At 31.0% G+C, this 21,135-nt stretch overlaps 2 protein-coding genes across 2 annotated transcripts; one reads left to right on the top strand and one right to left on the bottom strand.

Annotated features, from left to right (window-relative positions):
• Positions 1–1,642: 1,642 nt before the first annotated feature.
• LOC111419620 (pseudouridine synthase 7) lies at positions 1,643–8,473 on the bottom strand. Its single transcript, XM_071196950.1, has 3 exons — positions 7,091–8,473; positions 2,225–2,838; positions 1,643–2,165 (listed from the first exon to the last, which is right to left on the bottom strand). Exons 1-3 carry the CDS (start codon positions 8,081–8,083, stop codon positions 1,703–1,705), a joined length of 2,070 nt encoding a protein of 689 aa, XP_071053051.1. The 5' UTR covers positions 8,084–8,473; the 3' UTR covers positions 1,643–1,702.
• A 221-nt stretch (positions 8,474–8,694) lies between these two features.
• Positions 8,695–19,805, top strand: LOC111419619 (uncharacterized). Its single transcript, XM_023052446.2, has 6 exons — positions 8,695–8,803; positions 9,032–9,568; positions 12,922–13,163; positions 13,224–13,433; positions 18,309–18,570; positions 18,626–19,805. Exons 2-6 carry the CDS (start codon positions 9,046–9,048, stop codon positions 18,787–18,789), a joined length of 1,401 nt encoding a protein of 466 aa, XP_022908214.2. The 5' UTR covers positions 8,695–8,803; positions 9,032–9,045; the 3' UTR covers positions 18,790–19,805.
• Positions 19,806–21,135: the final 1,330 nt, after the last annotated feature.

Here is a 21,135-nt window from a genome sequence, read left to right as displayed (position 1 = left end):
ATTTCTTTATAAACGAGTGGTTGCGAAAAATTGCGCATAACATTAATGCTAGCAGTAATAAGTGATAGGGAAAAATTGCTGTCATTAGTAATATTGAGAAAAAAACCATTCTGAAATCTGAAAGACTTCCCGAATGACGTCCTAGTTAGGGCACAACAAAAAGGATGGATAATGGAAAAGCTGATGATGGAATGATTAAGACAAGTATGGAGTCTTAGACCAGGAGGATTATTAAATAAGGATATTAATTAATCATAGACTAAATTGCCCTTCATTTAGACTTCTTGTCATAATAATAATACCTGGTGGAATAACATCCATACTACAACCTGTGTATGTATATGTATATTTACAAACTCGAGAATTAACAAAACCGGGAGCAATTAAAGGAGCTTCTGAACTTGTTCAGTGAGTGTAGGCGACATGGAAAACGATCCCTGAAAACAATATTATAACATCATTTAAGAAGTTTTGTATAATCCGAATTGATCCGTATTGATCCGAAGATGACGTAATATGGGAAGAAAATGATACATAAAAATGTAAATATCGTTCTAAAACCCTTAATAAAGTGTTATTGTTATAATGTGATTTTATTTTGCTATTTTCTAAATTGCAACTATACGACTGCGAATCTAATCCGCACCCGATTGTAATCCGCATTTGATTTTAGAGCACATAAAATTTGTAAAAAGGGTGCGGATTACATTCGAGAAAATACGGTAGTTTTCTCAAAAACTAAAAGTTATTTTTCAAAACGTGTTGGTTCATTGGAAAGATGACACTTTTATTAACACTTTGGGAAATTTTCAAACTCATTTTCCAAGAACTGGATTTTATACGAATTTTTAAAACTTAATCGGCGAAAATTGAAAAATTCGAAAAAATTGTCGATCATTTCAAAAATTTATTTCTCAAGAACTGAAAGTGATTTTTCAAAACGGCTTTTTGCATTAAAAAGAGGATACTTTAATTAATTATTGCTGATATTTCTACAAAGATCCTTCTAGAAATTAATTTTATAGTGAATTTTGAAAATTATCGATGAAAGTTGCAACATCGAAAATTTTATCAAAACTTCAAATATTTTTTCTCAAAAACTAAAAGTTATTTTGCAAAACGGGTTGGTCTATTGGAAAGAGGACACTTTTATTAACATTTTGGGAAATTTTCAAACTCATATTCCAAGAACTGGATTTTATACGAATTTTTAAAACTTAATCGGCGAAAATTGCAAAATTCGAAAAAATTGTCGATCATTTCAAAAATATATTTCTCAAAAACTAAAAGCGATTTTTCAAAATAGCTTATTGCATTAAAAAGGCTATACTTTAATTAATAATTGGTGATATTTCTACAAAGATCCTTGAAGAAATTAATTTTATAGCGAATTTTGAAAATTATCGATGAAAATTGCAGCATCGAAGATTTTATCAAAACTTCAAATATTGTTTTCTCAAAAACTAAAAGTTATTTTTCAAAACGGCTTTTTGGAATTTATACGAATTTTTAAAACTTAAACGGCAAAAATTGCAAAATTTCGATCATAAACAATACGCAAATATCACACTTGATCGAATTATGTTCAAAATTAATAGTCTTTAAAAAAGCACAAGGTAAAGAACCAAATTTGATTAATATATTCCATTATTAACAAGTTTTTATTGTTTCAAAGTATAAAATAATACTACATTAACAACACTTAATCAATTTTAATTTTTTTGTTATTATCTTCAGTTTCGTCCTCTAACTTTCGTTTAGAATCTCCATCCCCAAAAATACTTCTTTTAAACTCTTCATATTTATCAGGATCAGAAAGTAAACTATCAGGTGCTGGTCCATCAATTGTTAAATTACCAGAACTAACACTTTCACTTGTATTCTTATGATAATCATTTAATTTAATGTGAGTTGTTGTAGATGTATCGGTTTTTAAAATTTCTCTTATAACCATTGTAGCGTAACTGGAAGATTTTAAACAAAAATCGATTATTAAAGCTTTATAAGCACCATTTGGGTCATCTTCTGGTTCTTTTCTATTTTGATATTCATCAAAATCCGAACGAATTAAATCGGTGTTGGGATGATCGTACTTCATTATTTTCCAGGAAAGATTGTTTACTTTGCGGAGTAATTTACGATAAGTACCTGATAAACAATAAGACCTGAAAAATAAATTAAAATTAATTAATTTTTGATTCATATTTTTAATTATTATACTAACTTTACGTTATGAAACGACATTTCTACAGATAAACCATAACTTTCTAAAGTTTCCTTATAATACTCTGCCATTTTATTATTCGGATATTTAACATCATAACCAGGTAGAGGTAAAATAACATCGTAAATATTATAATTAACTAAATCATCATTAGTTAATAACTTAACTTTTTTTTTTCTACTAAAATTTTTTACGTTATTTTCCTCAACTTTATTTTCTTGATCGTTATTTTCATTGTTCTCAATTTCTTCGTTTTCAGTCTGTTCAATTTCTTCTTCTTCGTCATCGCAAAAAACTAAATCACCAACAATCGGTTTTAAACCAAACTCTTTTATTCTAATCGAACACATTTTATTCCAAATTAAAGCTTGGAACGAATGGAGATACAAAAGTCGCATATTTCTTGGAATATTTTCCAATGCAGTCACGTAATCGTTTTTGTTTACTTTCGATAAACCAACAAGAAGTTTATGTTCTAGACAAGTGTTTTCGTTTTCGGAGAATTCCGCGCAAGCTTTTTCAGCATCTTTAGTTGTGTTGTAAATATTTCTAGCTTTTGAAATATCAGAATTAGGATCTTCATGTTTTTTACATTTTAAAATTAATTCACAAGCCTATAAATAATAAAAATATATTAAATATTTGTTGGGCGAGAATGATATTTGCGAAATATTAAGAAATGTTACTTCTTGGATTATAATCAAATGATGACGTAGATAGATTCGCGATACCGGAAGCTTATCCGACTGGTGAGAATAATGCTGGCAAACACCAAGAAGAGCTTTTGGTGAGAAGCGGCCTTAAACAATAGAATGATTTGTTCTGTACTAAACTAGGGAGGATACGTCAAAAACCAAAAGCATGCCAAGGCCACCGAAATGAAAACACTATGGACGATAAGCTACCTAAGATAAAAAGCTCAGCAATACGGGAGGAACTGAAGGTGCTTGATGTGGTATGATTTACATGGCGTGGCACAGTTATAGAAATTACGTCTACAGAATGGACGACGAGCGATTGGCGAAATGGGCCAAGAGTGAGAGACAGAGTTTGAAGAGACCTATTGAACGATCGGTGAGAAGATGGCATGAGTGGTGGAATTTAGCATTCCAAGAGGCCTGATGAAGCAAAAGAAAACAAGATATAGTCTTAAATGAAAATGAAGAATGAAATGAACATTTAATAGCCGCAAAGAATGGTTTCTGGAAGTGTCGATTATATCCATTTAATGCAAAAGTGGTCGATTATACTAAATATGTGCTAAATAACCTTGAAAACATGAAAAATAAGAGCCAAGATAACTTTTTTCAATTATCATTTAAAATGTTATAAATGTGTCATTTTGGTCGATATGGAAACACGAAAATAATAATAAGTTATACAATAGTAATATGGAGGTTTTAAATTTCTTGGTACAGATGATTAAAACACATAAGATACCTCATTAATTTCGTTTATTGATTAAACATGGTCAATTATGACGTTTCGGAAAACATTCCCATTCCCATTCCCAAATATTGGACTAAAAAGGGATTTGTGAAAGACACATTTAACCTTTTAGTTAATTTTGTAAAGGTTAAATGTGTCATATACAATATTTCATTTGTATAACAGTTGGGAAGCCTCAAAGTAGTCTTACGCTGGACAGAACTTCGTCGCAAAACCAAACCAAAGAAGTTTTATGCTTCATCAAAGGGGATCTTGGGAATTCATAGCGGGTGTGTTACAGCTTTTGTGTTGCTATTTAATATACACATTTAATCTTACTAGTCAATTAAAATTTTGTCAAAAGTCATATCTATGCAGATGATACGCAAGGTTATTATAACTTTGATAGGGATAATGTAGAACGCAGAAGTATGTATCAATGTTGACCTTGATAGACTTGGTTATGTTAAGAGGCACTGTCTTACTATTAATGGATGTGGTGAAGGATTCTTTAGATTTGCGACTTGACAATGTTAAACTTGGTATTTCATTTTAGATTCATCATTTTTGATTCAAATCTGAGATTCAAGACACATATTAGTGGACTTCTACACCATGCATATTTTGCTATCAAGATCTTATACATATAGTAGTAGACATACCTTAGATAGGATTCAGAAAATGTAAAATGCTTGCAGTGACAGGATTTCTCATACAGGCGTCGACTCTTACACATTGTGCTTATATCACAAAGTTTTGTTGTTAAAACTCCTTATTTATACAATAAGATTTCTTTCCAGACTGACGTTCATAACATTTGGCAACGCAGAGATTTTTAAGAGGTCCTTTTCGTACTGTGTCGCCGTTAGATATAATGCGATTCCGGGTTTTTTGAAGTTGGGGAGTGTGCGAGGTTTTAAGACTAAGTTGAGAGCTCACCTATTTAATGAACAACTAGCTGGTACTAGAAACTGCTCGTGAGGGTTGGATTGAATTGGAAACTTTAATTATTGTATAAGAATGTTTACTCTAATTTTCTTTTACAAAAATCTTTTTTTCTTGATATAGTATTATCTTGTCTTGTTTCCAGATTGGACAAGCTGAGGATCAAATTTGTCGAATTTGCGACGACGCGTCAGAAACAGCTGATTATACTGTGTAATTGCGTTGCCAGAGCGCAAATGCCTCTTGTGACACTTACTGACATAAAGGAACAAGACCTTGGAGTAATACTAAGGTTCATTAAGGACCAACATTTGCCCTACATTTTGGAGGGCTTAAGTTAGAATACATCTTATAAATCACGGTAACGGCTTAATAATGGCTTAATAATCGGTGAAAATTGCAAAATACAACAAAATTTTCGAGATTTTTCAAAACGCTTTTTGCATTAAAAAGAGGATACTATAATTAATAATAATTGATGATGTTTCCATAAGTATCCTTCAAGAAATGAATTTTATAGCGAATTTTGAAAGTTATCGATGAAAATTGCAACATCGAAAATTTTATCAAAACTTCAAATATTGTTTTCTCAAAAACTAAAAGTTATTTTTCAAAACGGGTTCGTCCATTGGAAAAAGCACACTCTTATTAACACTTTGGGAAAGTTTCAAACTCATATTCCAAGAAATGGATTTTATACGAATTTTTAAAACTCAATCGGTGAAAATTGCAAAATACGACAAAATTTTCGATAATTTCAACAAATTATTTCTCAAAAACTAAAAGCGATTTTTCAAAACGGGTTGTAGCATTAAAAAGAGGATACTTTAATTAATAATTGCTGATATTTCCACAAGGATCCTTCAAGAAATTAATTTTATAGCGAATTTTGAAAATTATCGCTGAAAATTGCAACCTCGAAAATTTTATCAAAACTTCAGATTTTGTTTTCTCAAAAACTAAAAACTATTTTCCAAAACAGGTTGGTTCATTGGAAAGAAGACACTTTTATTAACACTTTGGGAAAATTTCATACTAATATTCCAAGAACTGGGTTTTATACGAATTTTTAAAACATAATCGGCGAAAATTGAAAAATTCGAAAAAATTGTCGATCATTTAAAAAATTTATTTCTCAAAAACTAGAAGCTATTTTTCAAAACGGCTTGTTGCATTAAAAAGAAGATAGTTTAATTAATAATTAGTGATATTTCCATAAGGATCTTTCAAGAAATTAATTTTATAGCGAATTTTGAAAGTTATCGATGAAAATTGCAACATCGAAAATTTTATCAAAACTTCAAATATTGTTTTCTGAAAAAGTAAAAGTTATTTTTCAAAACGGGTTGGTTCATTGGAAAGAAGACATTTTTATTAACATTTTGGGAAATTTTCTAACTCATATTCCAAGAAATGGATTTTATACGAATTTTTAAGACTTAATCGGCGAAAATTGAAAAATTCGAAAAAATTGTCCATTACTTCAAAAATTTATTTCTCAAAAACTAGAAGCGATTTTTCAAAACGGCTTGTTGCATTAAAAAGAAGATAGTTTAATTAATAATTGGTGATATTTCCATAAGGATCCTTCAATAAATTAATTTTATAGCGAATTTTGAAAGTTATCGATGAAAATTGCAACATCGAAAATGTTATCAAAAGTTCAAATATTGTTTTCTCAAAAACTAAAAGTTATTTTTCAAAACGGGTTTGTTCATTGGAAAGAAGGCACTATTATTAACACTTTGGGAAATTTTCATTCTGATATTCCAAGAACTGGATTTTATACGAATTTTTAAAACTTAATTAGCGAAAATTGCAAAATTTGAAAAGATTGTCGATCATTTCAAAAATTTATTTCTCAAAAACTAAAAGCGATTTTTCAAAACGGCTTGTTGCATTAAAAAGAGGATACTTTAATTCATAATTGGTGATATTTCCAAAAGGATCCTTCAAGAAATTAATTTTATAGCGAATTTTGAAAGTTATCAACATCGAAAATTTTATTAAAACTTCAAATATTGTTTTCTCAAAAACTGAAAGTTATTTTTCAAAACGGGTTGGTCCATTGGAAAGAGGACACTTTTATTAACATTTTCATACCTATATTCCAAGAAATCGATTTTAATGTATTTTTAAACCTTAATTGGCGAAAACTGCAAAATTCGAAAAAATTTTCGATCATTTCAAAAATTTATTTCTCAAAAACTAAAAGCGATTTTTCAAAACGGCTTGCATTAAAAAGAGGATACTTTAATTAATAATCTAACTGTATATCTTTAACTCCAAAGATAAAGACTATTTCTTTATCTAATTTGTGAATATTGATAAAAATTTTCTTTAATGTTATATTTTCATCATAAATTTGATTTGTTTTCTCTTCTTTTACATAGAGAGGCTTTGTTAAATTTAAAATTCTTGTTAAAAAATTAACAACTCATAACATTGTAATAATGTATAAAATTAGAAAAAATTTTTATTCAACTTACTTACCTCTTTAAATTGTCCTAAAATTAATTTTATTCCAACATCATAAGTAGGAACTTCTTTACTATGTCCAAATCGTTGTAATCCATAATAATTAATAAAACCCCTTTCTTCCAACATTTTCATAGCAGCTTCTATTAATTGATCATCAACAGTAATATTTCTAAGAGCAATTCGAAAACGATTCCCGGTAAGATCTCCAAGTTTTAAAACTGTGTCTTTAAAACAAACATTTCCAATACGAAGGTTTCTTATACATTTAGTTTTTTTGAATAACTTCCATGGTTCAACTTTTTTAACACAAAACCACTGGGTGGTTTTTCCACGTCGATCTTTTACTCCTGCATAAGTGAAGGAGTTTGGTTTTATATTTAAACAACTGCTTATTCTCATAGCTGCTTCGAGAGTGTCCATGTTTTCTTTATAAACTAAAAAATGAACATAATCTCCTTTTGTCCATTCAACTCTGTCGTCGAATTTTTCTTCTTTATTAAATTTTTTAATCTCTATGTATTTTTTACCATCCCTTTCTATAGTAGAAGCACAAATTTTTCGTTTATAATATTCTTTGACACAGCGATGAATTTTCCCTCGAGTATCCTTATCAACATCACTTATATCTAATTCCACAATTTTTCCTTTATCATCATCAACAATAGTAGCTATTTCATCCCATTTTTCTTGAGAAATAAATTCACATGGACTCTCTTTTGGAATAACACCATCACTGGAAGTTGGTGGATTCAACGAAGGGATTTCTGTTGTAGAAAATTTTGCAATTTCTCCCTCACGATTTATTTCATTAACGTGAAAATCGGAGTATCTAGCTTTAAGGATCCCCGAAAACCCAGCTAAGTCACTTAAATATTCGGTTATTCCAACATCTTTTTCGTTTAATTGTTCCTGTGGTACATCTGACACGTATTTTCTAGCTCCAGATCTTTGATTTTGATTAAAATTCCGCTTTCCACCTCTTCTAAACGATCGCGATCGGTTCATGGTTAAAACTAAAAACCAAAAACACCGCTTATTATGACTAACCTTTTTTTTTGAGGTTAAGAACGTGTTATAAACGTCACAACGTGGCGTTTGAGGTTATGTATTTTCTTCGTTTTATTCAGTTTTTGGGATGATTTGTGTTATTTATTGTAATTTATGCGAATATATTAATTTTACGAGATTATTCGGAGGAATGAAATTGATGGTTGCGATTATTTTATTCTAATTAGATAATTGAATTAATAGCGGATTGAATAATGAAGTTGAATTTAAACTAATCGTGATTTTTAATATAACAATTTAATAATATAATAGTGAAATAACTCGTTTTTCGCGATTAGAAATGAAACGTTTTTGATTTTTGATTAATAACTTAACCTCAATTTTTTATAAATGTCAGTTTTGACAGATTTGGCGCATGCGTATGATATATTTTTAATAAACGTCATTGTTTTGAAATTGAATTTAAACTAATCGTGATTTTTAATATAACAATTTAATAATATAATAGTGAAATAATTCGTTTTTTACGAATAGAAATGAAACGTTTTTGATTTTTGATTAATAACTTAAATTCTCAATTTCTTATAAACGTCAGTTTTGACAGATGTTGCGCATGCGTATGACATCTTTTTAATAAACGTCATTGTTTTGGTTGTGGTTTGTGAAGTGGTTGGAATTCTATGTATTTTTAATAAAGAAAACAACCTTCAAATAACTGTAAGTATCCTTTTTTACGAGCAATTAACGAATTTTATCCTCCCTTAATTCAACCGAACGAAATATTTCCGTAGGCGTGGTCGATATTCTAGTATAATTGAATTGCCTGAACCTATTGATTGCTTTTTATTTTCGTCGCTCCCTTCTTTGTTGTTCTTTTTATATACTTAACTCAACTTCCTTCATTTTACGTAATTTATTAATTGTGCGTTAATTGTTTTTGCGCAGTAATTAAATAAAAAATGGAAGACGAAGATGAATTATTACAAAGTGCGACGTGTACGGACGAAGAATCTTTATCCGAAAGTGAAGATCAATGTATACCGCAAGAAAAACCGGAAGAAACAGACCTGGTTCAACACCTTTACACAGACCACACAAAATTCGAATTTTTCGTCGTAAAATCTTTGCTAATCCTCTCATCTACCGCTATTATAATCCTTCTACCACTCTATTTAGACTCAATTAATAAAAACAGCGACGTTTTTGTAATGTTTAATTTTACATCGATCGCAACATGTGTTTTAATCGCGTTTATAACATTTTCCACTCGAAGATTTTGTCCAAAAATAAAAAATATTAATTTATGTAAACCACCTTTGGGTTGGAGCAAAATGATCTTAATGTTAATGATTTATTTGTTAATGGGATTTATGATCGTTTTTGCTGTTGATAGGAAAAGGGTGATGTGTCACCTTCAGGACCCTATAAAAGGGGTTGTTTTGGTCTTTTCTTTGGTTAATTATTTTTTCTTTTGCCAAAAAAGTAAGATAAAAAAATTATATTATACAGGGTGATTCAAAAAAATACGCTGATAGACTTATTGGGTAAGTAACACATCAAAAATTAAGATGAATAACGTCATCATTGCAAGTATGCAACCAACATCACAGTGCTAGTATTGCAATACGCAAATCGCGTATTGTGTTGCATACTTACGATAATTAATTAACATACTGCACGTGGGCTTGAAAATGTCACCTTAACGAGATATAAGGGTGTCAAAGTTTCTTTAAAATTAAACATAATCTGCAAGAAAAAACCTTTTTTCAAAAATATTTTCAACGTCACTGCTAATTTTGTCAAAGTGGCAGTATTTTCGTGTAAAGTGATTAATTATCTATCAATTGGTATCTTACAACACTTTGATTAAAGCCACCAATTGGTAGATAATTGATCACTTTACACGAAAATACTGCCTGTTTGACAAAATTATAATAATAATAATGTACATTCATCATACATTCATAACAAATATAGACATCAAGACAAACGGATTAATTCATCTCAATAAGCGATATCTTCCAAGAGACCCAACTGGTAACAGTGTATATGTAATTTTAAATAAATAAATTATGGCTACCAAAAAAAGTAATACTAAATGATGTGCTAATAAAACTGAGCGAATGAGCATATTTGAGTTATGTAACGGATCGACAGTCAGTTACTACAAGGAAGGAAATAGACGCCAAAAACAGAAGTGCAGTAACAGATAGATGAAAGGCAGACTAGAGAAGAAAACAAACACGTATAGATCAAGAAGAAGATAGTTGAAGAGAGTGTTCCACAACCCAATCGACTGCACTCTAAAGGATCTGTGGTAGATTTCAGTACTATGGACTGGAAACATGAGTGTAAAGTCCGACATTGATCGAGTGGGCAAGTCATGTGATGCTAAAAAGTGAAAAGCATCAGACAAATAAGCAGGAGTACGAGTATGGAGAATTTTTTCCAACATAGCAAGCATACGAAATGATCTACAACTCTGGCAAGTCATCATCTGCAGGTTGTTACGATATGGAGTAATGTGCTGTACCTTTCCTAAATCAAAAATGTACCGTATACAATTGTTCTGAAATCGTTCCAATTTACCCCAAAGGGCTGCGGACAGATCGGGAATAACAAAGATTACGACGTACAACAGGAGAAAGATAGCAGCGAAGTTTTTTCAAAGTATGGAAACCCTCTTACAGACTCCCTGAACTTGTGGCCGCCAAGACATCGCCGAATCCACACCAAGATTTTTGACCGTATTAAAAAGCGGAATAACGATGTCGTCAAGCCTCAGTTGAAGGAATTAAATTGTGGCAGCAAGGGGCGAGTGCTAAATGCAATAGTTTGCGTTTTATCTCGATTCAAGTTAAGTCCATGACGTCTAGAGCAATCAAGCACACTAGAGAGATCGTTGTTAAGATACAACATTTAGGAGGTTGTTAACAGTTGACGAAATATAAAGTTGAAGGTCGTCTGCATATAAATGATAGTTACACGAGATACCATCACTAATACTATTTATGAAAATGAAAATTGAGAAGAGCAAAGGACCCAGCACACTGCCCTGGGGAACTCCACATTTGATGTCAACAGGAGAAGAGAGTACAGATTCCACGCGGACATGTAAAGACCGATAGGAAAGGTAGGACTGGAACCAAGATACACAAGAAGAGGTAAAACCAATAGCAGAAAACCTAGTTCAAGGTGGATAAGCTCAGAGTGGAGGCGGGCAGGAGGGCAGTGAAATATGAAGAAAGAATAGAAGGGAACCCAAACAGCGGGATCTTGGGGGAGTGTGGGAGGGAAATTAGAGAGGGAAAGGTCAGATATGGGAAAAGAGACAGAGACAACTATTATAGACGAGCGGGCTACTCGGTAATTGAGATAAATAGTAAACGAAGGGTGGGTAGGGAGATGTGGAGGAAGTTGAGAGATAGGGACCGAGATGTGCAGAGACAGGAAAGAAGGACACAAATAAAAGAGGGAAGGTATAACGAAAGGTACAGAGACTTAACTACGGAGGGACTGCCTAGATACTTGTTATTGGAAGGAGATGAGGAAGGGAAGAAGTTGGTGGCTAGGTTCCGTTGTGGATACGAGGAGAGAGCTAACAGATACTGGATGGCCGATGAGGAGAGGTGGTGTAGGCTGTGCAGGGAGGAATGGGAAACGTTGGAACATATGTTGAATGGGTGCAGTGAGTTGAGGGAGGAGGAGATGGACCGAGGGCAGATCTTAGGAGAGGGGAAACGTTGGATGAGAATGGTTGTGGGGGTGAGCAGACAAAGGGGTGGATGAGGGGATGATTGGGCCGAGGGTGTGGAAATGGAGGAAGAGGGTAGAGGGTGAAAATAATATTTTAATAATATAAAGAATTGTAGACAGATCGTTGTATACAATACACTCTTAATTAATCAGTGCTGTAGTAGTACCATGCCCTTCACGAAAACCAGACTGGAACTTGTTAATAAGATTAAACTCCTCAAGATATTTCTGAATCTGTAAATAAGCTAAACGTTCAATTTCTTTTGACAACGTAGATAGAAATATGGGCGATATGAATAACATGGGCGTTTCGCCAGATTGACTGAAATATAGACTGTTCAAAAGAACAGTTGAAAATAGATGTTAGGGGAGTAATAACTATATCCAGAATGGGTAAGAGGAATCTGAGTTCAATACCATCTGCTCCGACACTAGTGGACTTGGAGTAAGTTAAAGCATCCCGGACCTCAGCATCAAAATTAGCTATGGCGTAGACAATATTTTTTAAAAACTGCTTTTTATTGCAGATAATGTTTATTCCTTCGCGTCATTGGATAGAGATTGTTTTTCTGAATTCATAAATACAATACAACCATTTTGAATGTAATTTTAGCAAAGAAAAGACACCTGTATATACAGGTTGTCACACAACAACACCGCAAGCTGTAACTCCGCCATTTACATTCTGATTTTCATGAGCGAGGTATCAAATTAAATGGTTTGATGAATACTATGATTCATGATACAAAAAAACTTTTTCCAACGCCATCTTCAATTTGAAGCGTTTATCAACTTGTGATTTTCAAATTACTCGGTATGTTTTCCTTCACGCTATTGGATAGAGATTAGTTTATTTGTAACATGAATCATAGTGTTCATCAAACCGTTTCATTTCATACTTGGGTCATGAAAATCGAAATGTAAATAACACAGTTACAACTTGGGGCGTTTTTTTGTGACACCCTGTATATTAAGACTATTCATCTTAATTTTATATGTCTTATCTGCTATAGAAGTCTATGAGCGTTTTTTTTTGAATCACCCTATATATTTAAATTATTTATATTATTTTTATTTAGTGATGGGACTACAAAGAATATTTTCAGCGACAACCATAATCGTTGGTCTTTTTATAACCGTCGATTATGGATTGTGCGACGAATTTCGATGTAGAGGCAACGAAAGAGAACATAGATCTGACGACGCTGGAAATTGGTCATGGCAAACACATTCCATTTGGGCTGCTATTTATATTGTGGGGTTATATTTATTTGCGACATTTTACACTTTATTGGATCGATATTTAATTAGTTCTGAAACGGTATTTTAGATTTATAAAAAAAAAAATAACGCAAATTATGATGGTTTATTTGATTTTTAGATTATACCATCTAGTTTATCGAACCATCTTTTAGCAACTATTTCAAGAATCGTTGCCTTTCAAAACTCAACATCACAATTACGAACGATCACAACAAGTTCAAACAAAAAAAATATGTCTCCGTTACATTTTGTGCTATATTTGCAAGGATTTTCAATGATTATTTCTTGTTTGGTTGTTTTTCTTGATGTTGTACCTTTTATAGGGGCGGTATGTTTTATATAAATATTTAAAGTGGATAAAAAGGAACGTCCAAAAGTTTAATTAACCCGTTTATGCCCGAATTAATTCTTTTTTAGATTTTTGTGTTTCCAGTGCCATTTTGGTGCAGTTTTTATCCTTTGCAACTGACTTTAAGCATTGTTTTCAAGAAAATACTATTTTTTCGTAGTTTTTTTGAATGTTCATATACTTCATATACTTTCTCAATCAAATCAACATAAACTTTAACAATAAATGTATTGGAATTATACTATTATACTCCATGTGGAAGTGAACAAAATAGGATTCATGAGGATTGACTTTACATTTTTGACAAGACTATCTCGTGTTTTTTTTTACAGAAAGCAGTGATTTTGTTTTTCTACACTTTCGTTGGCACTCTTGAAGCCAATTCTTTATGGGAAGATGCCCATCTATTCTTCGAAAATGCAAATAATCCATTTTTTACCCAAGTCATTGTTTATATCTTCGATCCAATGGAAATCATTGTGGTCTATGTTCTCATCCATCCTGTCTACACCATCCATAAATTTATTGTATTGAGTTACTACATGAGGTTACGCAACTAACAACCTTTTCTCTGTTTTGATATCCACCTTTCCACTCTACATTCTGGAAGCGTATATAAGTACTGATCATCAGAACTACTTTATTATCATGCCAATATAGTACTATAATCTGTAATATCTGTACAATACATAGAAACCACTTTGAAGGCGTCATGGGACACTTTTCAATTCTATTTTATTTGATAGTTCCCGTATATCCATATCTTTTTCCTATAAATGATTTATTAGTTTGTTTTGGTAGGACTTTTATTAGTCCAAGTACAGCAGACTCTCCCACACCAAATGCTGGTTCATTTATAGTTGGTTTTCTTATCTTTTTGTGGTTGTCTCATTATCTGCTTTATCCGCTAAAGTACCAGCTGCATTTTCTCCCGTCGGTTTTTTTCCTCGGTGTAGTTCAAATTGCATCAAATACCGAAGAGGTTCGCAGAGGCACCACTCTTGTAACTGTATCGTATCGGCTTTCTTTTTAAAAATTGTTTTACCCCGTGCGTTAATTATAAATATACGTTAAATATTAAGCATTTGCATCAATTCTCGTAGTTTTACAAATTTGTCGCCTGGAGGAAGGTTACTATTGTTAGCACAGTGGGTATGTCTTTTTATTGTTTCGAATTTCTTATTTCTCATAGAATTTAGAATTTTTTAGTGCTATATTGCAAGATTTGATTCTTAGTTCCCACCACATTCTACATCTAGGATCAACACAATAGACAGATAATTGTATGGCCACAAACCACTTTATTTCTTCATTGGTACTGGTGGAACGGATATCCGGTAACTACTCGCTGTCATCACTTTCGATTATTAATTAAAGTATCCTCTTGTTAATGCAAAAAGCCGTTTTGAAAAATCACTTTCTGTTCTTGAGAAATAAATTTTTGAAATGATCGACAATTTTTTTCGAATTTTGCAATTTTCGTCGATTAAGTTTTAAAAATTCGTATAAAATTCATTTCTTGGAATATGAGTTTGAAAATTTCACAAAGTGTTAATAAAAGTGTCCTCTTTCCAATGAACCAACCCGTTTTGAAAAATAGTTTTTAGTTTTTGAGAAAACAATATTTGAAGTTTTGATAAAATTTTCGATGTTGCAATTTTCATCGATAATTTTCAAAATTCGCTATAAAATTAATTTCTTGAAGGAGCCTTGTAGAAATATCACCAATTATTAATTAAAGTATCCTCTTTTTAATGCAAAAAGCCGTTTTGAAAAATCATTTTTAGTTCTTGAGAAATAAATTTTTGAAATGATCGATAATTTTTTCGAATTTTGCAATTTTCGTCGATTAAGATTTAAAAATTCGTATAAAATTCATTTCTTGGAATATGAGATTGAAAATTTCCCAAAATGTTAATAAAAATGTCTTCTTTCCAATGAACCAACCCGTTTTGAAAAATAACGTTTAGTTTTTGAGAAAACAATATTTGAAGTTTTGATAACATTTTCGATGTTGAAATTTTCTTCGATAATTTTCAAAATTCGCTATAAAATTAATTTGTTGAAGGATCCTTGAGGAAATATCACCAATTATTAACTAAAGTATCCTCTTTTTAATGCAAAAAGCCGTTTTGAAAAATCACTTTTAGTTCTTGAGAAATAAATTTTTGAAATGATCGATAATTTTTTCGAATTTTGCAATTTTCGTCGATTAAGTTTTTAAAAATTCGTATAAAATCCATTTCTTGGAATATGAGTTTGAAAATTTCCCAAAATGTTAATAAAAATGTCTTCTTTCCAATGAACCAACCCGTTTTGAAAAATAGTTTTTAGTTTTTGAGAAAACAATATTTGAAGTTTTGATAACATTTTCGATGTTGAAATTTTCTTCGATAATTTTCAAAATTCGCTATAAAATTAATTTGTTGAAGGATCCTTGAGGAAATATCACCAATTATTAACTAAAGTATCCTCTTTTTAATGCAAAAAGCCGTTTTGAAAAATCACTTTTAGTTCTTGAGAAATAAATTTTTGAAATGATCGATAATTTTTTCGAATTTTGCAATTTTCGTCGATTAAGTTTTTAAAAATTCGTATAAAATCCATTTCTTGGAATATGAGTTTGAAAATTTCCCAAAATGTTAATAAAAATGTCTTCTTTCCAATGAACCAACCCGTTTTGAAAAATAGTTTTTAGTTTTTGAGAAAACAATATTTGAAGTTTTGATAAAATTTTCGATGTTGCAATTTTCATCGATAAGTTTCAAAATTCGCTATAAAATTAATTTCTTGAAGGATCCTTGAGGAATTATCACCAATTATTAATTAAAGTATCCTCTTTTTAATGCAACAAGCCGTTTTGAAAAATCACTTTTAGTTCTTGAGAAATAAATTTTTGAAATGATCGATAATTTTTTCGAATTTTACAATTTTCGTCGATAAGTTTTTAAAAATTCGTATAAAATCGATTTCTTGGAATATGAGTTTGAAAATTTCCCAAAATGTTAATAAAAATGTCTTCTTTCCAATGAACCAACCCGTTTTGAAAAATAACTTTTAGTTTTTGAGAAAACAATATTTGAAGTTTTGATAAAATTTTCGATGTTGCAATTTTCATCGATAACTTTCAAAATTCGCTATAAATTCATTTCTTGAAGGATCCTTGTGGAAATATCACCAATCAATTAAGTTCACCCTTTTGCTGTGCATATAGCCTTGTCATTTCTGCCAAAAATGATATAATACTATCATCAAGAAAAAGCTCAAAGCATTCTACCGGATTAGAAGAAATGGGTGCTGATTGCATTCGTTTCTCAAAGTTTGGAAACCCAGGAATAAGATCGGATTTTTGCCATTATCTTTTTTTCGGTAACTTCTTTTTTTTTTCTGACAAAATGACGATGTGGTGTAGTTATTTTATCATGACATGCAAATGATTTATTAACATGAGTTCTGCATTTAAATGAATTCATAAAAACAAAAACTCATAATTTATTCTTGCATTATTCTGGAAGTCAGCCTTGAATTTTTATGCAATTTACAGTTCCTGTAAGTAGCCAAGCTTGTGACGTAACAAGCTCATAACAATGATTTCTGGAATGACAAACCTAGGTATTGGACAAAGTTAGGTTTGATCTTGCAAGGTTCTACAACAATCTGAAATACTTGATTCAGGTTCATTTAAGAATTCAAGTCTGCCATTCAATAATTCTAGAGCTTAGTAGCTATTAATCAATTAGATCTGTACTACAATAGATTGAAAAGATGTGCTGGATCAATAATTGATGAAAAATAATTCTAAAATCGCGAACTTAAGGTTTTAAGAATTTTTCTGTTTTAGGTATCCAATTTTGTACTTTTTACTATGTTCCAGAATTCAATCTCAAAATCTTGTACGAACTCAAGATCGCCTACCATCTTAAGTTTATCATCAAAATATACTCGGAAGCCCTCAAAACAAATAAATTTGGCAAAAGATCAAAATTCAGAAAGGAATTGTGTAAGACCAGAAGACAAACACCCATAAAAACTGTTATATAAACGTTAAAGTAACATATTTTATTGACGATTTGTAAAAATTAGCATCCTGTACGTGCGTGACTGCTGCCGCGCCACTTGTATTTTCTGCTATAAGTGGTAGAGACATAGTACTTATCATAAGTGATGATTTTTGCCATTTTCTTTTTTTTTCGGAAACTTCTTTTTTATTTCTGACAAAAGTTCATGATTCGTTCATGATTTCTAATTTCCACCATAGCTTCCATTTGAAGCTGTCGACCATCCAGTTATTGATATCGTTGCAGAAGTTTTTATTGTCGCTATCTTCAGCACCATCATCTGGAGGAGTGATAAAAACATCAGCGGCCCAAAAATCCTCATCTTCTATTATTTGAATGAGTTCTGGAGTTGTGAGGGGTCTGAAATTATTAAAAATCATTATGGTCCCGTTTAACATAGTTCCAATATTGGAACTTTTGGAAAAAAGTGTTTTTTTTTTGTACTTATCTTATTTGTTATTATGGAAATGTGTTGAGAATTGTTAGGGCAGTAAACACAACGCAAAATCATAGATGATATTAATTTAAAAACGTTTTCTACATGTTAAAGGCACAATAATTCAACGTGTTTACTGGAAACGTGGAGGGGAGAATAACGGGGGTGTTGAATTTGAATTTCCAAGTTGAATTGGAACTGTGGGCATAAACGGGTTAAACATATTTTTGATGGTGAATTAGATAAATAAAGAATATAGCTGTTGGGTGTTCTTATTTATTTATTCTTGTTTGGTGAAGTTTGGCCAAGCAATTCAGAAAGAGTATAGAAATGCTTCAAAAACATTTTTTTTTGTTTTAGGTTGATACTTTTCCACAATTAGGAGAATTTTTGCGTTATGGCTTTTTATGCCACTTTAGTTTCAGTGAAAACTCACCAACATGTGGTTACACAGCTGTATACGGATGGTTATTTATTGTAGCTTACTTAATATTTTTGCTTTGTTCAATACGGTTCTTAATTTTGTGCCAATCAGCTGTTTATACGCTGGCTACAATGACAACATCTTTACCTCTGGTTGGTATTTGGTGGTCTTTATTCAAAATGGATTCAACTCAAATAGGTATGTATAATGTATCCGTTTTTCCCGTCCAAATATTAATGTTTAATGTTTTTAGGTTTATTAGATTGGTCTCCTTCTGTAACTGGTGAATTAATTTGCGCATTATTGGGATTACCGATAGTAATAATAGGTTTAACTCTTTTATGTAAAAATCATTTTAGGGATTGTAAACTCTCGAAAATGAATATGCCATGTTTAACAGCAACTCAATTAGCATAATTTTTCTGTAAATTTATTTAAATTTTAATAAGCTTAGCGTGAGAGAAACGTTTTAACGAGTTTCACCAAGGGGAGGAAATAAAATAAAAGTAACCAACAATTAAAAGAGAAATATTTAAAAAAAGACAAAAATCGTTGCTTCCACAGTAGTTTTTAAAAATAACCACGTTGCGAGACACAGTTTTAGCGACGCGCTCAGTTTTTTAGCTTGGAGGTATTATTTTTGTACAATATTAAATAAACATAAAAAAAAATTGTTATAGAACATCGATGTAGACCGCGCAGCGCAGCAAAAACGAATACAGTTCAAATTATATTATTATAACAAATAAAATGAAGTCAAAGTATAAGAGAATATTTTTAATAGGCATTTATATAATAGAGGAACGATATTTCTCATTAATAAATAATAATTGATAAAAAAATCGGGAGTCTCGAGGTATTTTTCTCAAAACTGTTCTTTTTTGAAACTATTCTTTTTTCGACGTTTGTTATCGATGTGCCAAATGCAACTTATAGATTATGAATTATAAAGATATACATTATTATTACAATATTTAATCAAAAAATTAAAATAACGTATCGAAACGCTTAACAATAACATTAAAAATAACCACATCTAGTTGTGTTTTGGTTAAAAAAATTGTCAATTATGGTAGCCTTTCTTTTAATTTCATTTCTTAACTTTTACTTTTTACATAACCGGTTGTAGTGATTTAGTTTTTAATTCAACCCATTCTCCTTTTATATGTGATAAATTTTAATAATTTACTTTGACTTGTACCTTTTTTAATTTAAAGAATATGTGATACATTAAAGTGTTTTATTAATTTAAATTTTTTTCCGTGATAGATTTTAAGTGCAATGTTATTTCTTATAAATTATACTATAATAAAATTAAAACCACATTGATATTGTAACGTTCGTAACAACTATATATTATACCAAAATATACAATTATACACTATGTTGTAAACAAGTTGTTGCTCAATACATATATTATGAGTGTTTAATAATTCATTCGTTTTTTTTTATTGACGGGGAATCACTACCTTTATGAATATTAGGTTTTTAAAAAACTTTTAGATTACAAATAAATACAACATTCCGGTAACATTTTTTTGAATGTTTAATAAGCTACATTGAACGTTCAATTAACCGGAACTGTGGAGAACCTGATTCAAGGTCGATTCAGAGACATTTGTTTTTGTTTTACGGTCAGTAAACTAGAAAATGTAACTGTATATTTAAAATGTAACGAATTTATTGAAATATTTCCATCAATATATCTAACTTTGCTTGTTTCAAATCTCCTCCAATACGACTTTTCAAACTAACAAGTTTTCTATTTATTAAAATGGATTAGATAGATAACGTCCATAATGAAAAAAATAAAAAAGCTATTGTTCCTTACTTTGTTGCAATCATCAGCAATTTATGACTTATTGACGCAAAGCTGTGTCACTAATTATTATATTTACCATCGATACCATAAATCCAAAAATCATGACGTAATACAAGACATGGATAACCAAATACTGTTTTATATCGACATTATTATATATTAAATAAACTAGAAGAAGAATATATGGTAATTACAGGAACAGCAAAAGACATATAATAGGAGACTGGCATAATAAAACATGTAGACCATACGAAGTACGAATACGTTGGGGTAGTTATAAAAGAAGACGGAAAGGACAATAAATATGTAATGAAGAAAATTGGGAAGTGTAATGAAGAGGTGTGGGTAAGAGAGAAAGACACAACTCGAAGACTGCTAGAAGCAGAGATAATGTTTTGGAGAAGATGCTGCGGCATAACCATGCTGGACCGAGTTAAAAATGAGGAAATAAGAAGAAGATTGACGGCACAAATCTTAATAATAGACATTACAGATGAAAAGCAACTAAAATGGTTGCAGAAAGAAACAAAAGAGGCAGACCTAGGAAAAAATGGATCCAAGACATCAATGTGGAGATGAAGAGGAGAGGACTGGATGAAGATGATTGGAATGATAAGGATGGCTGGCGGTTGGGATTCGAAAAGCGGCAATAAAAAAAGCTGCAAATACTCCCCAAATAGAATACAATAGAATTCTTGCATACTCACAAGCTCAAATATAAAACGCGCGAAAGTCTGAAAAAATTAAGGTTTTTTCTGGTTACTGGTAGAAGAATCATCATAGACTGCATCCGAACGTCTCTATTTTCATAACATATGTAATCAATCGAAATACAAAAACATATCGACGCTGTCAAGCCAAAATGGCATAAACGACATTAACATGTTTTGACAGGAAATACAAAAAAAATTTCATCATTTGGGCAAACTTTAATCAATGTT

The sequence above is a fragment of the Onthophagus taurus genome, chromosome 6 (genome assembly GCF_036711975.1).
Source record: "Onthophagus taurus isolate NC chromosome 6, IU_Otau_3.0, whole genome shotgun sequence".
NCBI classification, from domain to species: Eukaryota; Metazoa; Arthropoda; class Insecta; order Coleoptera; family Scarabaeidae; genus Onthophagus; species Onthophagus taurus.
Note: the sequence above shows the minus strand (reverse complement) of the source record. Positions and strands in the feature narration are given on the sequence as shown.